At 37.6% G+C, this 17773-nt stretch overlaps 1 protein-coding gene across 1 annotated transcript in view; it reads left to right on the top strand.

Annotated features, from left to right (window-relative positions):
* The first annotated feature begins 2141 nt into the window (after positions 1-2141).
* TES (testin LIM domain protein) overlaps positions 2142-17773 on the top strand; it is a 38701-nt gene continuing 23069 nt past the window's right edge. The window contains exon 1 of the mRNA XM_047763240.1: positions 2142-2432. Within this exon, the coding sequence (XP_047619196.1) occupies positions 2406-2432 (27 nt within the window). The 5' untranslated portion in view covers positions 2142-2405. The remainder of the gene's footprint in view (positions 2433-17773) is intronic.

The raw sequence follows: 17773 nt of genomic DNA, 5'->3' as shown, positions 1-17773 counted from the left end.
GAGAAGGGCAAAATATGATGGTAAAAAATATTTCCAGATCTTTTTCTTAGTGTCATCTCTGAAATCTCACCAAATAAGCCCAAAATTTACATTACAACATTTGTTTGATGCCTTATTTAAACTATTTCATTGGACATTTTCCATCTGTTAAGCTCCCTGAAAGAGACCAAATTGCCTTGTCATTACTAAACCTCGTGTTCATTGGAGCTTATATGGGGTAAACTTTGTAGGGGCCCAAACATTTTAGGATGGTTTGGGAGAATGGGATGGGAAAGTTTTACTTCAACAGTGAGAAGAAAAATTAATGACCATTTCGATCATTCCATTTTAGTTTATTAATAGAATAAGGAAAGCAGGCACATTATAAATCAATGTTCTGTTTGTTACTGAACTGAACTTGGGTATGCTCATACAAAGCATAGCAAAGCCAATCTACTAACACCAGGTTGTGGCTAAGTAAAGTATAGCATTTACTACAAGGTGCCAAGCAAGAAGAACAAGCAGCTAATGCTCAAAAGACCAGAACTCCTCGATGAATTTTAGGGAAGGATTTTTAAGGCAATATTAAGGGTTGCTGGGTGTCTGACAAGCTTGCACATAATTCTCTGATTGGTTGATGGTGAAGTAACAGAATGTTGTTTTCCAAATCCCAATCATCAACCTTCTAGTTCCAGCTTGTTTGGGTTCTACATGCTGGTGGTCAGTAGGTTTTAATCTGGGGATCTGGTTTCTGTAAAAACAACTCAAGGATATGGCTCAGGGTATTATCTATAACCCTTAAGGAGAAAATAAAGGTCCTTGACTTAACTTTATAGCTAACCTATTCTTATTTTGTCTTGCTTGACTGTTTTCCTGTTTCCTTTGTTTTTCATTTCTCTGATTAAATTTGCCGTTTACAACTTGGGAAAGGCCTAGGAAGCTAAAGCTCTTCTACAAACAAAAGGTGGGGTATACCAGGGGTCTGTCCCAGGGAAGGCCCAACATGGTCTTGCTTGGTTTCATATTGAACAACATTAATGAATAGCCAAGTAAGCAAAGGGTTGAAAGTGTTGGCTAAAATTGGGGTGTTTTCAGATACCAAATTTCCAGGGATAAAGTGAAGAGAAATCTGGACCTAAATATCTATATGATTTGGGACTTTTTCCTTTTTAAGAGTAGATGCCAGATTAGGAGGTCATTTGCTATCTGACCATTATATATATATATTTTTTTGTCATTATGATGAACTGGAAAACAAAACAAAACAAAACAAAAAGGACTCTTTTAATTAGTCAAAATGCAGTGCTTATGATCTCAAATAGGCTGGAGACATTGCGTACAGACTCATCAGTACTAACTAGCTCTGCCCCCCAAAAGACTAAGAAATTGGGCAGATTCCTGTTCCTCTGGGTTCCTCGGCTCCAGCAAAATGAGAAAGCTAGACTCAGTAATCCCTGGGATTCCTTCCAGATCCACCAAGCTAATGGTACTCATTGCAAACGCACCCAAATGAGGTCATGAAATGGATCCAGCTTTAGTGCTCCAGTCCTGCTTGTAACCAATCTCTATGAAACTGCTTCGTCAACACAGGAGGCACATGAGTAGCCTCACACTCTTTCACACAGCAGGGACAAAGAGCAAAGCTTCTACTTCCAAAGAATGGCATAACCTGTCTCTGAAGTGATTCACGTTAACCTCTTTTTTGAACTCTAGAATGCCCAGAAAACATATAATCATCTTCATTGCCTTTAATGCTGTGAGATGAGGTTTCCTGCCATTGGAGAAAAGCATTTAAGAAAAAGCCGTGTCCACAACTCAATTGTGAAATTAGAGTGCAACGTCCATCACAGGGATCCCTAACAACCTTCAAAATCTCCTGTCTTTCTCCTTGCTCTGAAAATAAACCAAGAAGCTAGTAGTGGGGTAACACTCCACTGGACACATCTAAGTTCTCAAGCAAAACAGGTACCAGCTGTCAGAATGGAAAGGGCTCGTCCTCATCTTTAGCTGTAGGTAGGCTGGTCTCCAATTTTTATGAGGAGGGAGGCAGACAGACGCCCAGCGCAACCAGAGACGTGGTTAGAGCTGCGGGATTGCTCTCGGAAGGGCGCCGCCCCTGACTCGGCCCCGCCCCTCACCTTGCCTGCGCGGCGCTCGGGCAGTGAAGGTGCGTGCGGCGCTCGGTGATTGGCGGCTGCCCGGCGAGGCCTGGCTGCCATTGGCTGCACAGACCTCTTTGTTCCTGGTCTCCGCCGCAGGCCAGCTACAGCGGACTGGGCGGCGGAAGTTTGACGGCGAGGGGCGAGTGGCTGCGGCTGCGGGGCGGGAGTCCTGGCAGATCCCCCGAGTACCCGCAGCAGTGCCGGAGCTCAGGCGCGCGGTCGTGAGATCCCGGAGGAGAGGAGGAGCCCCTCTGACACATAAACATGGACCTGGAAGCCAAAGTGAAGAAGGTAGGGAAGTGCGGGCGGCGGACGGGTGGCCGCTTCACCTGAGCCGGGCGCCGCCCCCTAGCTGCCGGCTGCGGATGGGGCGCACGGGCCGCTGGGCGCCAGCGGGTTCAGGAGCTCCGGGCCCAGGTACCCGAACCTCTGGTTAGAGGGGCTGCCCAGCTGCCCTCCTAACTCCTGAAACCCAGGAGGGACGGAGAGTCGCGCACGTGAGCGAGGGCGAACGCGGGACATTTCTCCCTGTCTAACCGTGTCCAACAGTTGGAGGTGTTTGAAACTTTCCTTGAGATGTTTCAGCTGCGCCTGTGCCGCCCTAAAAAAAAGGATGAGGTTAGGGCGAGTTCGGGCGAGATCGTGACACTACATCTTCCTGTCTCAGGAAGTTCAACTTATTAAGTCTGTGGTTTGGGGTCACTGATGTGCCTTTGACAGCCTAGACCTCACTCCCCCCGCCCTCCCCGCTTGACTGTCCGAGGCGCTCTAGAGTGAGCGTTGATTTAATGTGCTTCCTTTGCAGCCGAAGCTTGTGATAATGTGAAAGGTGATGATTTTTTCCTTTTTCTTCTTTTTTTTTTGGTCATTCATTACTTGACTTCCAAAGTACTGCCTCCATCTTAGGGAGTTATCTTCAAAATAAAACAAAACTAACAAACAAAAAAATCATCTTCTTTGACAGCTAGCCCCAAAGGACAATTGCCACCAGTGGTTTACCTCTAGGATAAGTTTCTTGCCCGGTAGTCCTTCGGGTCAGGATCCACTGCCCTACCTGAGCCACTCCCTGGTTTTGGGAGCCTCACGTTTCCTGGGAGAAAGGGGTGGGGACCAGACTGTGACTCAAAAGGAATGTTGATGTCACATTCCAGTGTAAAGTTCTGTGTTAAAGGTCCCATTCCAGGGAATTGCTCATATTTACTTTGCGGTAAATTTAAGCTAGCTGCTCCTTATCAAATAAGGAAGGAAGTTTTGCAGAGAGACAAAAAGAGAAAAAATAGAGAGAACTTAATTTTCTTCTCTTGCCAACTGTGGTTGCCAACATTGCTATTATTTCATCTTCTAAAGACGGAGTCCTCCTCTGAGCGTTAATTGTTTCACGCGGAGAAGTGGAGTTTTGAAAATGTATACAAACGCAAAATATTAGGTTAGGAGGCTGTTGAAAAATAGAAACCTGAGGTGGGAAAAACAAAAGTTTGCCCCTTATTGCTACAATAGGCACTCAAAAGGGAATCCAAGGAGGGAAAACTTAATGTAAATTCTGAAAATATCGTGATTGCATTCTGTTGTCTTCCAGTTTGGTTTCTTCTTAGCTTTTAGATGACACTAAAAAGTTTTGTTAATCTTGCTTGCCACTAGGAAAGTATTTCGTTTGCCACTTAATTAGCCTTCTATTGATGAACGCTGCTTATTTTGTTTTTCAGGTGGGTAAGAGCTACTACTTAATTTAGTATTTGTCTAAAATTTGGGGAGTCCTGTCTGTGCTTATAAATAATGATTCAAAAATGGCTTTTAACGTATCAACATCATTTGGGAGGGAGGGATGAATAGGTGAAGCATAGAGGATTTTTTAGGGCAAGGAAACTATGCTGTATGCTGTTGTAATGATGGATACCTGTCATTATATATTTGTGAAAATCCATAGAATGAACAACACCAAGAGTGGACCTTAAAGTAAGCTATGGACGTTGGGAGATAATGATGTGCCAATAGAGGTTCATCAGTAGTAACAAACATATGACTCTCACATGGCATACTGATAATGAGGGAGCTCTGAAAGGGAGTAGGGAGATATATGGGAATGCTGTACCTTCTGCTACATTTTGCTGTGAACCCAAAACAGCTCTGAAAAATAAGATCTACTTAAAAGGAAAAATTGAAAGTCAATATCCAAAACTGATTTCAAAATTATTTGAAACAAAGAAGTAATTCTGAGGGAGAAAGTCCAGAGTTAAGAATTATTTGTACTAGCAAGGGAAAATTTCAGACATTACTTATAAACAATTTCCTTAGTCTCAGAATGTGTATTATGATAAATAATGCTCTTGATATATGGTATAATTTTTCTTCTCAATTTCCTCTTTACTTTAAAAGGTTATCTTTTCAGTTAAGAATCATATTCTTCTTTCTAATCCTCCTCCTCCCCTTCCCTCACCCCCAGGGAAAAGGGATTCCATGAATTTAAAGCTTTTACAGATAATACCCTGACAGTAACAAATACTTGTTTGACCACCTTGTTTGTCATTCTCAGGACAGAGTCCTCAACTGGTAAATTGAAAAGTACTAAAGATCCCAAAGATGTCCAGTTTGACTGCCAACCACACCCTCTCTGTTTCTATGCAGGACCTTTGACAGACTTGAATTTCAGTGATTCGAAAAAAAGTTTCCCAGTACAAAAAATTTAGAAGTCCCTAAAATACATCTCATAATCTGAAAAAGAAACTTACATTCCCTTTAGAAATTGTTTTCTAACACCAGAAGAAAGAAACATTTCAAGATCATCTCTGATTTATGAGCAGAGACTTCTTACCCTATTTTGGTACCTAGATGGTTTTCAACTCTACCTTCTTTTTGACCTGGGTATACAAAGAAAAGCCATACTTTGAATGCACCTTTAAAAAAAGCCTGATCATAAGTTGGAACAAAGACATAACTATCTAAATAAAACTAAATTTGACTTCTGTTTTAAGAAATACATGGCATTTTTTTCCTACTAACAACCCCTGTACTGTTGTTTTCATAAGAAATTTTCTCCAGGCAGATGACAAATGATACATGTAAAAAGAATTAAAGAGGGTTGTTTTTATTTCACAACTACTTAGGTGGATGATACTATTATAAGATTCTTGGTTTATAAAAGGGGAACTCGAGTGTCATATCACTTGCACAAATTTCGATTAATTATCAGTTAAAATACAACATCACAAAGGCAAGCAATTTTTATAATAAGATTTTGCTATATTTTGTTTTGTTTGAGGTAAGTGAGCTGTTGCTAGGCTGTGGGAGCTAGTTCGTTTATACAGAGTTTTTGTTTTAATAATATTTTACAGTAGAACATGACTTTTATGGCTTTGCCCTGTCTTCTGAGTTATTCTTCTAGATCTCTTCCTTGTGTCTTATATCTCTTCATTATAATTGACTTAGTATAAGTAGAGCCTATGTCTGTTTGGAAAAAACAATGGCCTTTGAGAAGCAGAAACAGAGTCTCATTTTGTGGTGAATGGTAAATCATGGCCCAGAGCCAACAGTTTTCCTCTTTCCTTTCTGTGTTAATCTCCCATGAGAATCACTTTTCTTTCTTTAAAAACATACCGGAGAGAAAGAGAACTCCAGTAATTTCCCTATGCTGCCTGGAATTGCTGCAGGGCTTTTAATTTTACACCTTATTCACTATTTGCCTCCTTTCTAACCTCCATCTTTTGATCCTTCCTGATGTTTTGCATATTTATTCCTTTAATTTTCTTTAATTTTATTTTAAAAAGATGAGATGCATTTTAAAGATTACAGGTCACTAAAAATCCCCTTTCGCAGCTTCCGAACATGTTTTGAAAACTTCTGGTATTTTGCCAAAAAACCAAAGTGAAACCAAGTTATTACAGTTGGAAACCACAAAGGATATTTCCATTAGAAATTATAATGAGCCTCTTCTCTTAGGTAGCCCCTGATTGAAGTGAAAGTAAAGGCAAGTAAATGGTGACCTGGATGCTCAAATCTACAGTTGAATTTTCTGCTTGAAGCCATTCTTGCTGCGAGAATCATTGGCAAGGCTTGGAGAAATGGGAGGGCAAGGTACTTCTAGGGCTTTGCCTTAGAGGCAGTTACTCTCTCAGAACAAGTACAGAATAAAGTGAAGTGGTCCTCAGAGGGGCTTTTATCTTTTCCAGCCCATGGTGTGAGTCATTACATTAATTGGATATGAAAAGTCACCTTCTCTACTTGCTCTGAATATTTGTTTGAATAGAACTGTAGTAGGTTTTCTATTGATTTTGTTCCTTTATGCCATTCTATGAAGTAGAATTAGGGATTTATGTTGCAGCTGGCTGTTAGCTGTGTACCATCACTTCACCCTTGACTTTGCTTGCTCATCTGCAATACCAAATATGACTCATCCTTCAAGACACACTCCTCACCCTACCCCCACCACATATCACCCTCCAGGAAATTGTTCTTGTTGCTAGCTAGAGGAAAAATCTCTTTCTTCTGAATTCCCAAAGCATGTTATCATAACTCAGGATATTCATCACTTTCTCCCTCTAGATTACAGTTTTCTTCTAACATAGATTGCAAGCTTCTTGTGTGAGAAATTCAGATCCTATTTATACTCTATAGTCAATCATTTTTGTTTCCTATTCAAATCAATTTATGAAGTAGATCTTAGCCACTCTAAGGGTAAAAAAACTACCGTTTAATAAATAGGTTCTGCCGGTTTCATATTAACCTATCATCTTGAACCATAGTCTTCAGAATCCATGGTCCTTCCATCATGCTACCTAGCCTCTGAATCCTCTAATTTCCTTGCCTTGATCTTTGTATGTATGTTGAATGAAATACCCGAATATAAAAAGAAAAATATAACCTAAGGTACATTTCAACTTTTACTTGATTTGTTTAAAGTGATGATATTGGAGGAAGTAGTTTCCATTCCAATAAAATTACCATCCTACTGGTTTTCCACATTTTATTTATATTTTATCCATGTTATATGTATGCCCTTTATTGTAAGTTGCCTTTAACCTTTTTTGCATGAGATAAAGTCTAGATAAATAAAAATACCATGAAAAGGAACTTCTGGGAGGTTTTTTACAGTCAAATTCCATAAACAGCAGTAATATTCTGGACCATACCTTCTAGGATTCTTCCAACTTCCCAGCTTTTGTTGGGAGCAACAATAGTGCTGCCTCCTAGCTACTTAGTATTGTTCTGAACAATAGTGACCCTGTTTTCAGTGCTCTGCTCTGGAATTTCAGTCAGTGACATCTGAAACTGTATAGAGGCACTCATGGTTGGGCTGTAAGTGAGTCTGTTCTACCTGCTGAACCCCAGAGTCGATAGAAAGCCTTACACACAGCATGGTAGGCCACGTCTCTCTCTTTAGCAGCACAGTGCTCAAAGTGCCACCAGAATGGCAAACCAGACATCTAAGAATAGATGAATTAAAAACAAAGAAATAAACTCCATGCTAGGAGAGGAACTGTTTTATTGTTGTTTTAAATTCTGCATTCTTCAAACAAAAAGATTTGTTGAGAAGCAGTAAGAAACACCAAAATAATGAACTATTTCATGAGGTTCTCAGCTCCAGGGTGATACCAGAATTGTGAGCTTGGAATTAACATCATCATGGACCATCAGGGTCAGTTTGAGGGGTAATGATAAATTGGTAAAAGAGTACTACTTCCTATGTTCTTTTTCTGAGAACCAGATGTAGGAATACTAATTTGAATATAAGTTTTTTTTACAAACCAAATCACCATGGTGTGTTCAGAAATTAGAAAAGGTCAGTAAGTGTCTGGTATAGGTAAACAGCTGTAGTATACAGAAAGATCTTCTGTAGTGTATCAGCCTTCTTACTTCTCTTTGTCAGTATAATGTCATTAGAACCATTCTGGACTGAGAGCTAGTAAATCTGGGTCTACTCTAGTTTTTGTGATCTTGGCCACTTTGGATTTCAGTTTCCATATTTATAAAAATCAATAGGGGGACCAAGTAATTTCTAAGATTTCTTCAAAACCTATTACTCTTTTTGACTATAGTTTATCAATTATAATAAAAATTTACACATTGGTTAAACATTCACACAAGTCAAGAATATATAAATATATGACTTTAATGAGATAGCATAGTATTTAAATGTTATACACTTCTATGAAATCTATGAGGAAACCTATAAGTGAAACAGATTTTTTTTAATAGATCTTAGCTATTTTTCAACTTGTTATTATTTAATTAGTTCACCTTTTAAATATCTGTGGGGTATTTGAAGACATTAAGTTTAATTCATTTGAAACTGTAGTATAAACCTTCAAAAGCATATAAATTGCTCTATTAGCATGAGTCAAATAAGCCTAGGCATGATGTATGACTTTCTTTGATATTTAATTACAGAAAAATGAAAAATAATAGAGCTTTTATTGTCTTTAAGTCATCTCTCTCAAAATAAGATGCTTCATTTTAACTGTGAGTAGTTTATGTACAAAGCACTGTTCTAAACTCTAGGGGTATAGTTTGAACAAAAAAGACAAGGTACCTTGTATTACAGAGCTTACACTGTTGAGAGGAATGGTAGAGCAAAAAAAAAAAAAGTAAATGACAAAGTAAATGATAGAAAATAAGAGCAACTGGAATTTACTCCTTAGTGAACTCTTTACAAGGAGGAATACACTAGATTTCTAACACAGAATGGGCTATTTAGTGGTGGTTCTTGGCATTGGTTCCTAGTTTTGCAAACATTATAATTAGAGGTTATTATTTACCTTAAGTAATGGCAAATGAAAAAGAAATGAGAAAGCAGCATTTATGTATTAGAATGTAAAAAAGCTCAAAAATGGGTAAGGTTATAATAACTACAATCTTATACCTATTAAATATACAAACTAATCTTTTTCCTGATTACAGATGCCCTGCAAGAATCATTCCTGCATTGCTTTTCCTTTTTGCACTCGTTACTAATTTTTGTTTGGTAACAGTATGCCTTTTAAAAGTCTGTTTATTAGATCATTGATACATAGGGTATATAGGATATTATTTTGCTTTTTACAAAGTGGTTATGTTCAGGGAACATTATATAAATGATGAATTATAAAATCAGCTTTTTCAAGGAGAGGGAAATAGAGAAAAGACTAATATAATTGAAAACGAGACTTAAAATCTCATGGATTTTCAAGATTTTAAGGAAAAATAATTTAGTAACTGATAAATTCACCCTTGGTCTTTGAGTAAAATTTATGTATGAAAACTTGCCTTAAGCATTGTTATTAGAGGATTAAATTTAGAGGTTATGCTTTTCAGCTATGCAGTTATAATCTTTGATTCTCCTATAAAAGAGCTCCAGTCATATATAAAGTCATTTCATTTGTTTTTTTTTTCTAAGTACCTACCCAAATTCCTACTTAAGTAATGGGAAATTAGGTAAGAATATGCATAACTATAATTTCCTAATGCAAGTTCATGCTGTGACCCTAAAATGACTCCTTATTTACTTTGGGAACAGCACTGTGAAAGTATTAATTATAGTAGAAGTAATAACTATAGCCCTTAGGCCTGGCAGAGGTGATGACAGTATTCAAGTTTGGGGATATACAGTCTTAATAAAGGCGTTTCAATACTCAGTGCTATCTGTGGGATCTACCCTTTAGAGCCAGCTGTAGAGGTAGTGATACAAGGCCAAATTAGAATTGTTTGTCATGATCTAAGTTATTTTAAGAGACTCCTACAGATGCCTTTTGGAATCAAGTTTTAAAAATCCCTTTTATAGCTAATAATCAGGAGATATTTGAGAGCTGTGTATAAAAGCACGTGCATTACAGAGTCTTTCCACTGAGCAAGAGCTCAGCAATCCTAATTAAGAAACCATCTCATCAGCATTCGTAGCCTGTAACATTTTTATAGCCTGCATTGTCTTTCTCAAAGTAACAGATTTAGGAGGAGGCCCTTTTTGAGTAGAATTCCCAGAAGAGGTATTCTATTGGAAAACATCTCAAGTGACTGCCTTTATGTAATAGTTTAAAAATAATCTGATAGTAGTCAGTTTGAAAAATATTTATAAGGAACCAGCATAAACTGAACAGACATAGTACATCTCTTTTTATAATCTGTTTACCTAAAATAAGTATAATCTTAAAAAAAAAATTATTTTGTCCCTAGTAATACTGTGAGGATACATTAGGTTTCAAATAAGTAAGAGTACTGAAAAGTCCGTTGTGAACTGCTGACTATAAATATTACCTAATTGAAATTAAGTAATTTACACTCTGATATCACAAAAAAGTGCTACGTATTTTTTCCTTTACTTTCCATCTTTGGGAGAGTTATATAATAGAATAGGTTTTTATAAACATTCCTCCAGTTTTATTCTATATTCATAAAGGGACTATGGCATATTATAAAAATTGTGAAAATTTTCTCTCAAATACATTTCTAGAAATTTCTTGCTAGTCAAACCATATATTCTATATTCTGGCCCGTGACTGTGTTCTAAAACACAAATATGTATGTATATGTATGAAGACAAGTGTGTATATATGTTAAGATGGTTAGAGAATAAGATTTAGAGACTAAAAATCATATTCTGCTCTGTCTTTTGGAAGACTGTTACCTGGTCAGACTGAGTGAACAGTTAACAAATTGAGGGAAATAAGAACATTTATAAGGAAAGAGCAAAGTTTAGTTTTACTCTATGCCCATTTGGGTGAAGAGACATTTAAATATTTGAAGTGGAAAAAAAATGAAGGCAAGAATGTAGAAAGGCACACCCTATATCCCCTCCCTTTGTATGTCTCATCATAAGTCACTTAGCATTTAATATCAAAACAGCATATTCTCCAAGTCCATGATTTTCTTTTCTGTGGAAAGATTCATTTGTGCTATATATTAGATTCCAGTTATAAGTGATATCATATGGTATTTGTCTTTGTCTTTCTGACTCGTTTCACTCAGTATGAGAGTCTCTAGTTCCATCCATGTTGCTGCAAATGGCATTATGTCATTCTTTTTTATGGCTGAGTAGTATTCCATTGTGTATATATACCACATCTTCTTAATCCAATCATCCGTCAGTGGACATTTGGGTTGATTCCATGTCTTGGCTATTGTGAATAGTGCTGCAATGAACATGCGGGTGCAAGTATCTATGTACCTTTCCTAAGGTACCTCCATACTGTTCTCCATAGTGGTTGCCAAGGAGGAGGGGGAGGGAGTGTGATGGATTGGGAGTTTGGGGTTAATATATGCAGACGCTTGCCTTTGGAATGGATTAGCAATGAGATCCTGCTTTGTAGCACTGGGAATTATGTCTAGTCACTTATGATGGAGCATGATAATGTGAGAAAAAAGAATGTATACATGTATGTGTAACTGGATCACCATGCTCTACAGTAGAAAATTGACAGAACACTGTAAACCAGCTATAGTGGGGGAAAAAATCATTTTATATATATATATGACATTCCAAAAAAAAAAAAACCAGAATAGATGTTGTAGTAGGCAGCCTCTAAGGTGGCCCCCATTGATCCCCACCTCCTAGGATGCATACTCTTGTGTATTCCCCTTCCCTTGAGTGTGGGCCTGATCTGATCAGTAGCTGCTAAGGAAAATAATATGGCAGAAGTAGCAGTAAGTCACTTCTGAGATTAAAGATGGCAGCTTCCTTCTTGAATGTTCTCACTTGCTGCAGGATCCCTTGCTCTGGGGAAAACTAGCTGCCATGTCATAAGGTGCCAGTGTGAGAGAGCTTAAAAGTGAGTCTCCCTGAGTCTAGCCTTGGGATGACTGCAGCCCTGGCTGACCCCTGATTTCAGCCTTGCAAGAGTCCCTGAGCTAGCCCACCTAGGCAAGCCACTCCCAGCCGCCTGACAGAAAAGTGTGCGATGATAAATGTTTGTTATTTTCAGCCCCTAAATATTGGGGTAATTTGCAACTAATACAGAGGTTTTTCCATTATAAATATAGAAATTTAGTGATTTGAAAAAAATGAAAACAATTATTGTAGTTTTTGCCTCATTATATTATCCCTGGCCACTGCATAAATATATGGAATCTTCTCTCTCTCTCTCTCTCTCTCTCTCTCTCTCTATATATATATATATATATATAAATAAATAAATAATTTTCAGTACTAGTAATAAGTGTATGTATTTTGAACAAAGATTTTTCAACTTTGATATTTAATTTGTTCTTTTAAAATATCTTTTCTCTTGCTATACTATTGGAAGAGACCTATTTGCATCAAGGCTCTGGATATTTTCCTTGACTCATGCCACATTCTTTTGAGGGCCCTCTTATGTGTGTGGATAACCACCTCAGGGCCTTCAGTGTTAGTTCAGCTGGTTTGCAGACACTCAAGTTTCTTGTAATCAGTCTCAGATTTGTCTAGGAAGGAGGAGCTCCTGGCTGGTGACATATAGGCAGTCTTTCAGGTCAAAATCTATTGTTCTGCAGAAGTTACATATGATGAATATTACTCATTTAAATTAGTACTTATCTTCAGAGTCTCACTTTGGAAGAAAAAAATGGCGACTTTGTAGTTAAGAATTCAGAATTTGGAGTTAGAAATGCCAAATTCAAATCTTAGATCTGCACTTGGCAGACTGCATACAAGATAGCTGGGCAATCCTAGACAAGTTAATCACTTCAAGTCTCAGTGTCCTTAGTTGTGAAATAAGAGTGAACACTTCCCTGTAAGTTGTCTTGAGAATTAAATGAGATGATGTATATATTGTACCTGGCAGGTAGTAATGTGTTAAATGGTGGTCGAGGTATTTTTACTACCACTTCCACCATCACAGCTACCAGTGCTCATTAAGAAAATGCGTAATTAGAATTGCTTCAAGGTATCCTACCAAAACTAAAATTTGTTATTGTTTCCTAGAAAAAAAAAAAAGCAGTAATTCTAATCTTCATCAAACATGTTACCATATTTATTGAGGTTGTATAGATGTAATGTGCTGCAATTTGATTACATCTCAGACTGAAGTAGACAAATTGCCTTGGTGACAGTACCTGTGTCACTTACCTAATACTGGTACTACCTTAAGAAATGTAGGCGAAGATGGGGTGGGAGTTATTTATTTAATTTGTTAAAGTTCCAGGAAGACTGACCCAGTACCTCCAAAAGAGAATTTATTATAAATTATTTAGACTGAAGGATTACTTGTTTCCCTTTCTTTCTTAACACGTTTTGTTTGTGATGATTTGCTACTATCTGTGAACAAAAAGGTGTCAGTCCATTTGTCTCATAGTGGATTTTATGACATAGATTCAGTAGGGCTCTGGCTTTGTACTTCAGGCACTGATAAGCTGCAGGGATGTGGAAATGCATCCTAGCATCTGCAATGACGAGTTTTATTCCCACTTGCTTCTGGATAAGTGGTCTTGACAACTAAAGACCCTCGATTGTTGATTTTATTCTTGGCTGTAACTCTTTGCTCTCAAGTTAAAAATTATATTTCTTTCTATTGAAAAATTAATAAATATCTAACTCAGGGTCTTTCCATGTTCATTACCTAATGTTTAGGCACCAGTGGTTAAAAACAGGCATGCTGCAATGCACCTGACCTTAGGTCAGTTAACAGTTTTCTGCTTTAGTTTCTTCATCTGGATGAAAATGCAGATATAGCAGTTTTATAGGATAGTTAGGATAAAATGAGATGATCCCTGTAAAAATCTTATAACCATGTCTGACAATATAATTGCTCAATACATATTTACTGTTGCTATTATTATTACTACCACCCTTGCCAGAGCCCTTTTACTTATTTATTTATGTATTTATATATTTTATTTATTTATTATGAAAAACAATAGGAATTCCTTGGAATGAGGGTACTAGATCATAGGTTGTTTGATAATTAACACAAGTATTAAATAAATAGATAAAACTTCCTGGCATTTCTACAAATCTCAGGCTCTGCATCTGGCACCAGGAATTCAAATACGAATAAGAAACTCAGTCTAGTAGGGTAAACTGATGTATCGATAGTCATAGTATAGAAAAAATATGACGTAATAGATTTTGACTCAAGACTGATGGGAATTCAGAAGAACTTTTGGGAGAAGTAGCACTCTGATGTTCTATTAAGGGAGTGATCAGTTTGGAGAGTGTGATCCCAGGTTGATATGATAGAGGTTGGAACATGAACATGGAGTGGAAATGAGGGAACCAACTGTAGTTCTTAGAGATCAGCAAGACTTGGGCATAAAAAACATGGCTTAGACAAGGAAGAAGAGGCCTCCTGGCTCCAGTTTCAGTGAGTAGGTGGATAATAATGACTTTTTCTTCATTCCTATTTTCATCTTAAACGAGTGAGAGATGGGAAGTCTTTGTTCTTATGAGCAAAGAAAAAGATATGGCAACTTTACTAGGAATAATTAATAGTAACTCCTGATCACAATAAATTATTTATTTGCATTCTCACCTAAAAACCTTGGCACACTATATAAAATTTGAAGGGTACCTCTGTTGTTATATATAAGTCTGGCTTTCTAGTAACCTAAACTGTTTTTGGTGAGGTAAGAGGAACAGTGGTTATTAAAAATCTTAGTAGATATTGGGATACAGGCATTGAGCTAAAAATCTAAAATAGTTTAAAATCTTATAACAGAGATTAATCAAATATAATGATGGGGGGCTGCTTCATAGATTATACTAGGTTTCTAAAAGAGCCATGTGCTAAGAGGAATTATTTAGTTATATAGTTCCTTTGTTCAGAATATTCATTTGTGCGAACAAATTCTAAAGTGTTTCCTTAAGATTGTAATATGACTATATGAATGTATCCATATATATATCTATATATATATAGATATATATATGTAGATGAAGAGACACGCACAGAAAGAGTATATGTGTATTTCATATAATCTACCTTGGTCAGCTTCATTCCATGATGATTAAAGAAATCTTAGTAACACTTGCTTGTTTAGTAACCACATATGATTTTTTGCTCCAGAGGGAAATTTGATTATGAAAACAGCATGAATCATATGATCTCACCATGAATACTGAATAACATCTTCCAGATGCAAATTGTAGCCAAATCAACTTAGACTATGTTTGAAATACCAGATGTTCCCTACTCTTCTTTCCTTTTTCTTTAAAGTATCTGACATGCAATACCTTTTCCTGGGTCAGAAGGGTCACCTGAAATGTTGCCAACCTAACTGGTTGCCTGAGATTATGAATATGGAGAAATTGATCCCATTCCCATTTCTTACTTTAAAATAAGCAGGAGATGAGGGATGTTTGGAGGCATAGATCATAGGGTTTATAAGCTCAGTGTCTGGTTCCTTTAGTTAAGGATATTTAAGTCTTCTTTGACTAGTATCTCAGGATAAATAGTATACCTCATTTTTATTTTTTAAAGGACCTTGATAGGTATTCCTAAGCCTGACTGTAGTTTTCCCGAATATAGTCAATCCAAAAGACCTGTTTTCTTGGACACTGAAGAAGAAAAATTAATCTGTCATATCCTTGTATTGATGCTGGCTGGAATGTGTTGCTAAAATTATATGAAGTAGACAGCTTTGGCACTTGTGTGCTTATGAAAAACATGTGTTTTTAGGCACCAAGTGTTTCTACAGGAAATACTATATCATGTTTGCTGCTGAAATAATTATGGGCAACAGAACTGTGTCGTATCCCTTAGAACTTTTTTCTTATGAGTACTTTATAAACTACTCTCCCAAGCTGAATTCCGTATGATTCTGACCTTTAAGAGCCAATAATATTTTAGCTTTCTCAAATAATTATTTTTAGTTTAGTGTTTAAATGTTGAATAGATGACCATGTTGTATAATATCTAAGATGAATTTAATCTGTAACATAATTTTTGTCATAATTTTTGAATTAAAAGGCATCCTAGAATTCAATTCCTTTCATTACCTAGATGGAGCCCAGAGAAGAAAAATGACTTCTAAAAATCATTGGACTTGGCAGTGATACTTTAGGACCAGATCAGTTTTCCTGACTTTCTTCCAATGCTTCCTACATTTTCACTGTTCTCTGATTAGCCATGTAATTCTTGATAATTTCCTTAATACCTGATATAGCTAATTCTCATGTCATATTACATATGAGCATACAGATCTTGGTGTTTATATTAGTCCAAGGATCTGAACTTCACTTTCTAAACAGCTAGGCTGCCTTAATTGAGAAGCTAATACTTTCTGGGCCCCGCTTCCTCTCTACCAACTGCCCCCTCTTTCCACACCCACACCATGGGTATCATTAAATAACACTTTTCCTGTCCTTAACCCTCATCAAGAATTCTCCAGCTCAGAAACTAACCTCTAAGATCTGGATGTCTAAGAGTAACACCATGGCTCTTGAGGAAAGGAGAAGGACCATGACCAGAGGATGCAAACCTTGCTGCAGGTAAAGGGAAGGAGGAAATATAATAAGAATTCTGGGTCCTAGACTTAAGGGAATCCTGAGTACAGGCTAGGAAGAGAAATTGTCTGAGCCCTTAGGACAGATGGGATTTCAGACCTTCAAACTGAAACCAGGAAGAGTTGGGGAGTCCCAGCTCATGTGACCTCTGCCCCAAAGGGTCCGGGAATGGATCTTGAGAAACTGCCAAGGGAAGCTCTGGCTCTGAGTAGAATTAGTACATTTTACTTCATTTGGTGTATGTTTGACTTGTGAAAGGGAAGATAGCAGATGCCTAGATGCCTAAATTGGGGTGGGAACAAAAGCAGAAGAAAGTTGCCTTTTACCAGTAGAGATATGTCTGCTGGGCTGCAATTTTATCATTTTAACTGGATTGAACAGGATTAGAGAACATATTGCACTCTGAGTTCTAACTCAGTCTGGAACCAGGCACATCTACAAAAGGTTGGAGTGTGAACCACAGATATTTGTTGTTCGAGTCAGAGCCTTTGTGGTTTTGTACCCTAACAGAGGTTGATAAAGAGAGTAAGATTATGGAAGAAGTTCCCATCCAGTAAATGGTATAAGTTAGGGATCATCTGCGCTGTGTTTAATAGCTTCATTTGAAAGCTATATAATCGTTTTTCTTAATGAAATCCCCCTAAGAAAAGTAATTTCTTTGCCAGCATGAAACTCTCTCCATTCGCTTTAGCTGCTGACAGTGGTTTTGAAAACTAGGTGCTTTTTCCATTTGCATGTTTATTTTTAATTAGACCTGCTTCCATTGGGTTATAGCAGCAGAGAGTGTATCATATTGCCAAGACCTCATTCCACTCGCTTTCATTTACTAGTTGTCTCTTAGTGATATTTTCAGAGTCCCCATACTCCTTAGTCTGAGCACTTGGGGAAGAGGAAATTGTGTGTTTGGAAAGTTGGGAAGGGACAGATTCTTCAGGTGGTCACAAACCCAAGCTGTGCTGGAAAGAGCCTGTGCGGAGATTAAACTGACCTTCAGGCAGGCCAGATGGAGTGGAGAACACTGCAGCAGTGCGTTCCGAGCTTTCCAGGCAGACTACAGAGCTGTTTTCTCAAATTTCTGCTTTTCTCAGTCGAGTTTCCTGGTCTCCTTGAGGGTCCCCCTGAGGTTTGGCTAGCAGAAATTGAGAGGGCCTTTTTCCTCTGATCCCCACACCTCCATTGTCTGTACGGATTTTCTCTAGAGTGTCTTCCTTACAGTTTCATCCTCTCTCTGGGAATGTGTTCTCTTTTAAAC

This window comes from Phacochoerus africanus, chromosome 16 (assembly GCF_016906955.1).
Source record: "Phacochoerus africanus isolate WHEZ1 chromosome 16, ROS_Pafr_v1, whole genome shotgun sequence".
Taxonomy (NCBI): Eukaryota; Metazoa; Chordata; class Mammalia; order Artiodactyla; family Suidae; genus Phacochoerus; species Phacochoerus africanus.
This window is presented reverse-complemented; position numbering and strand designations above follow the sequence as displayed.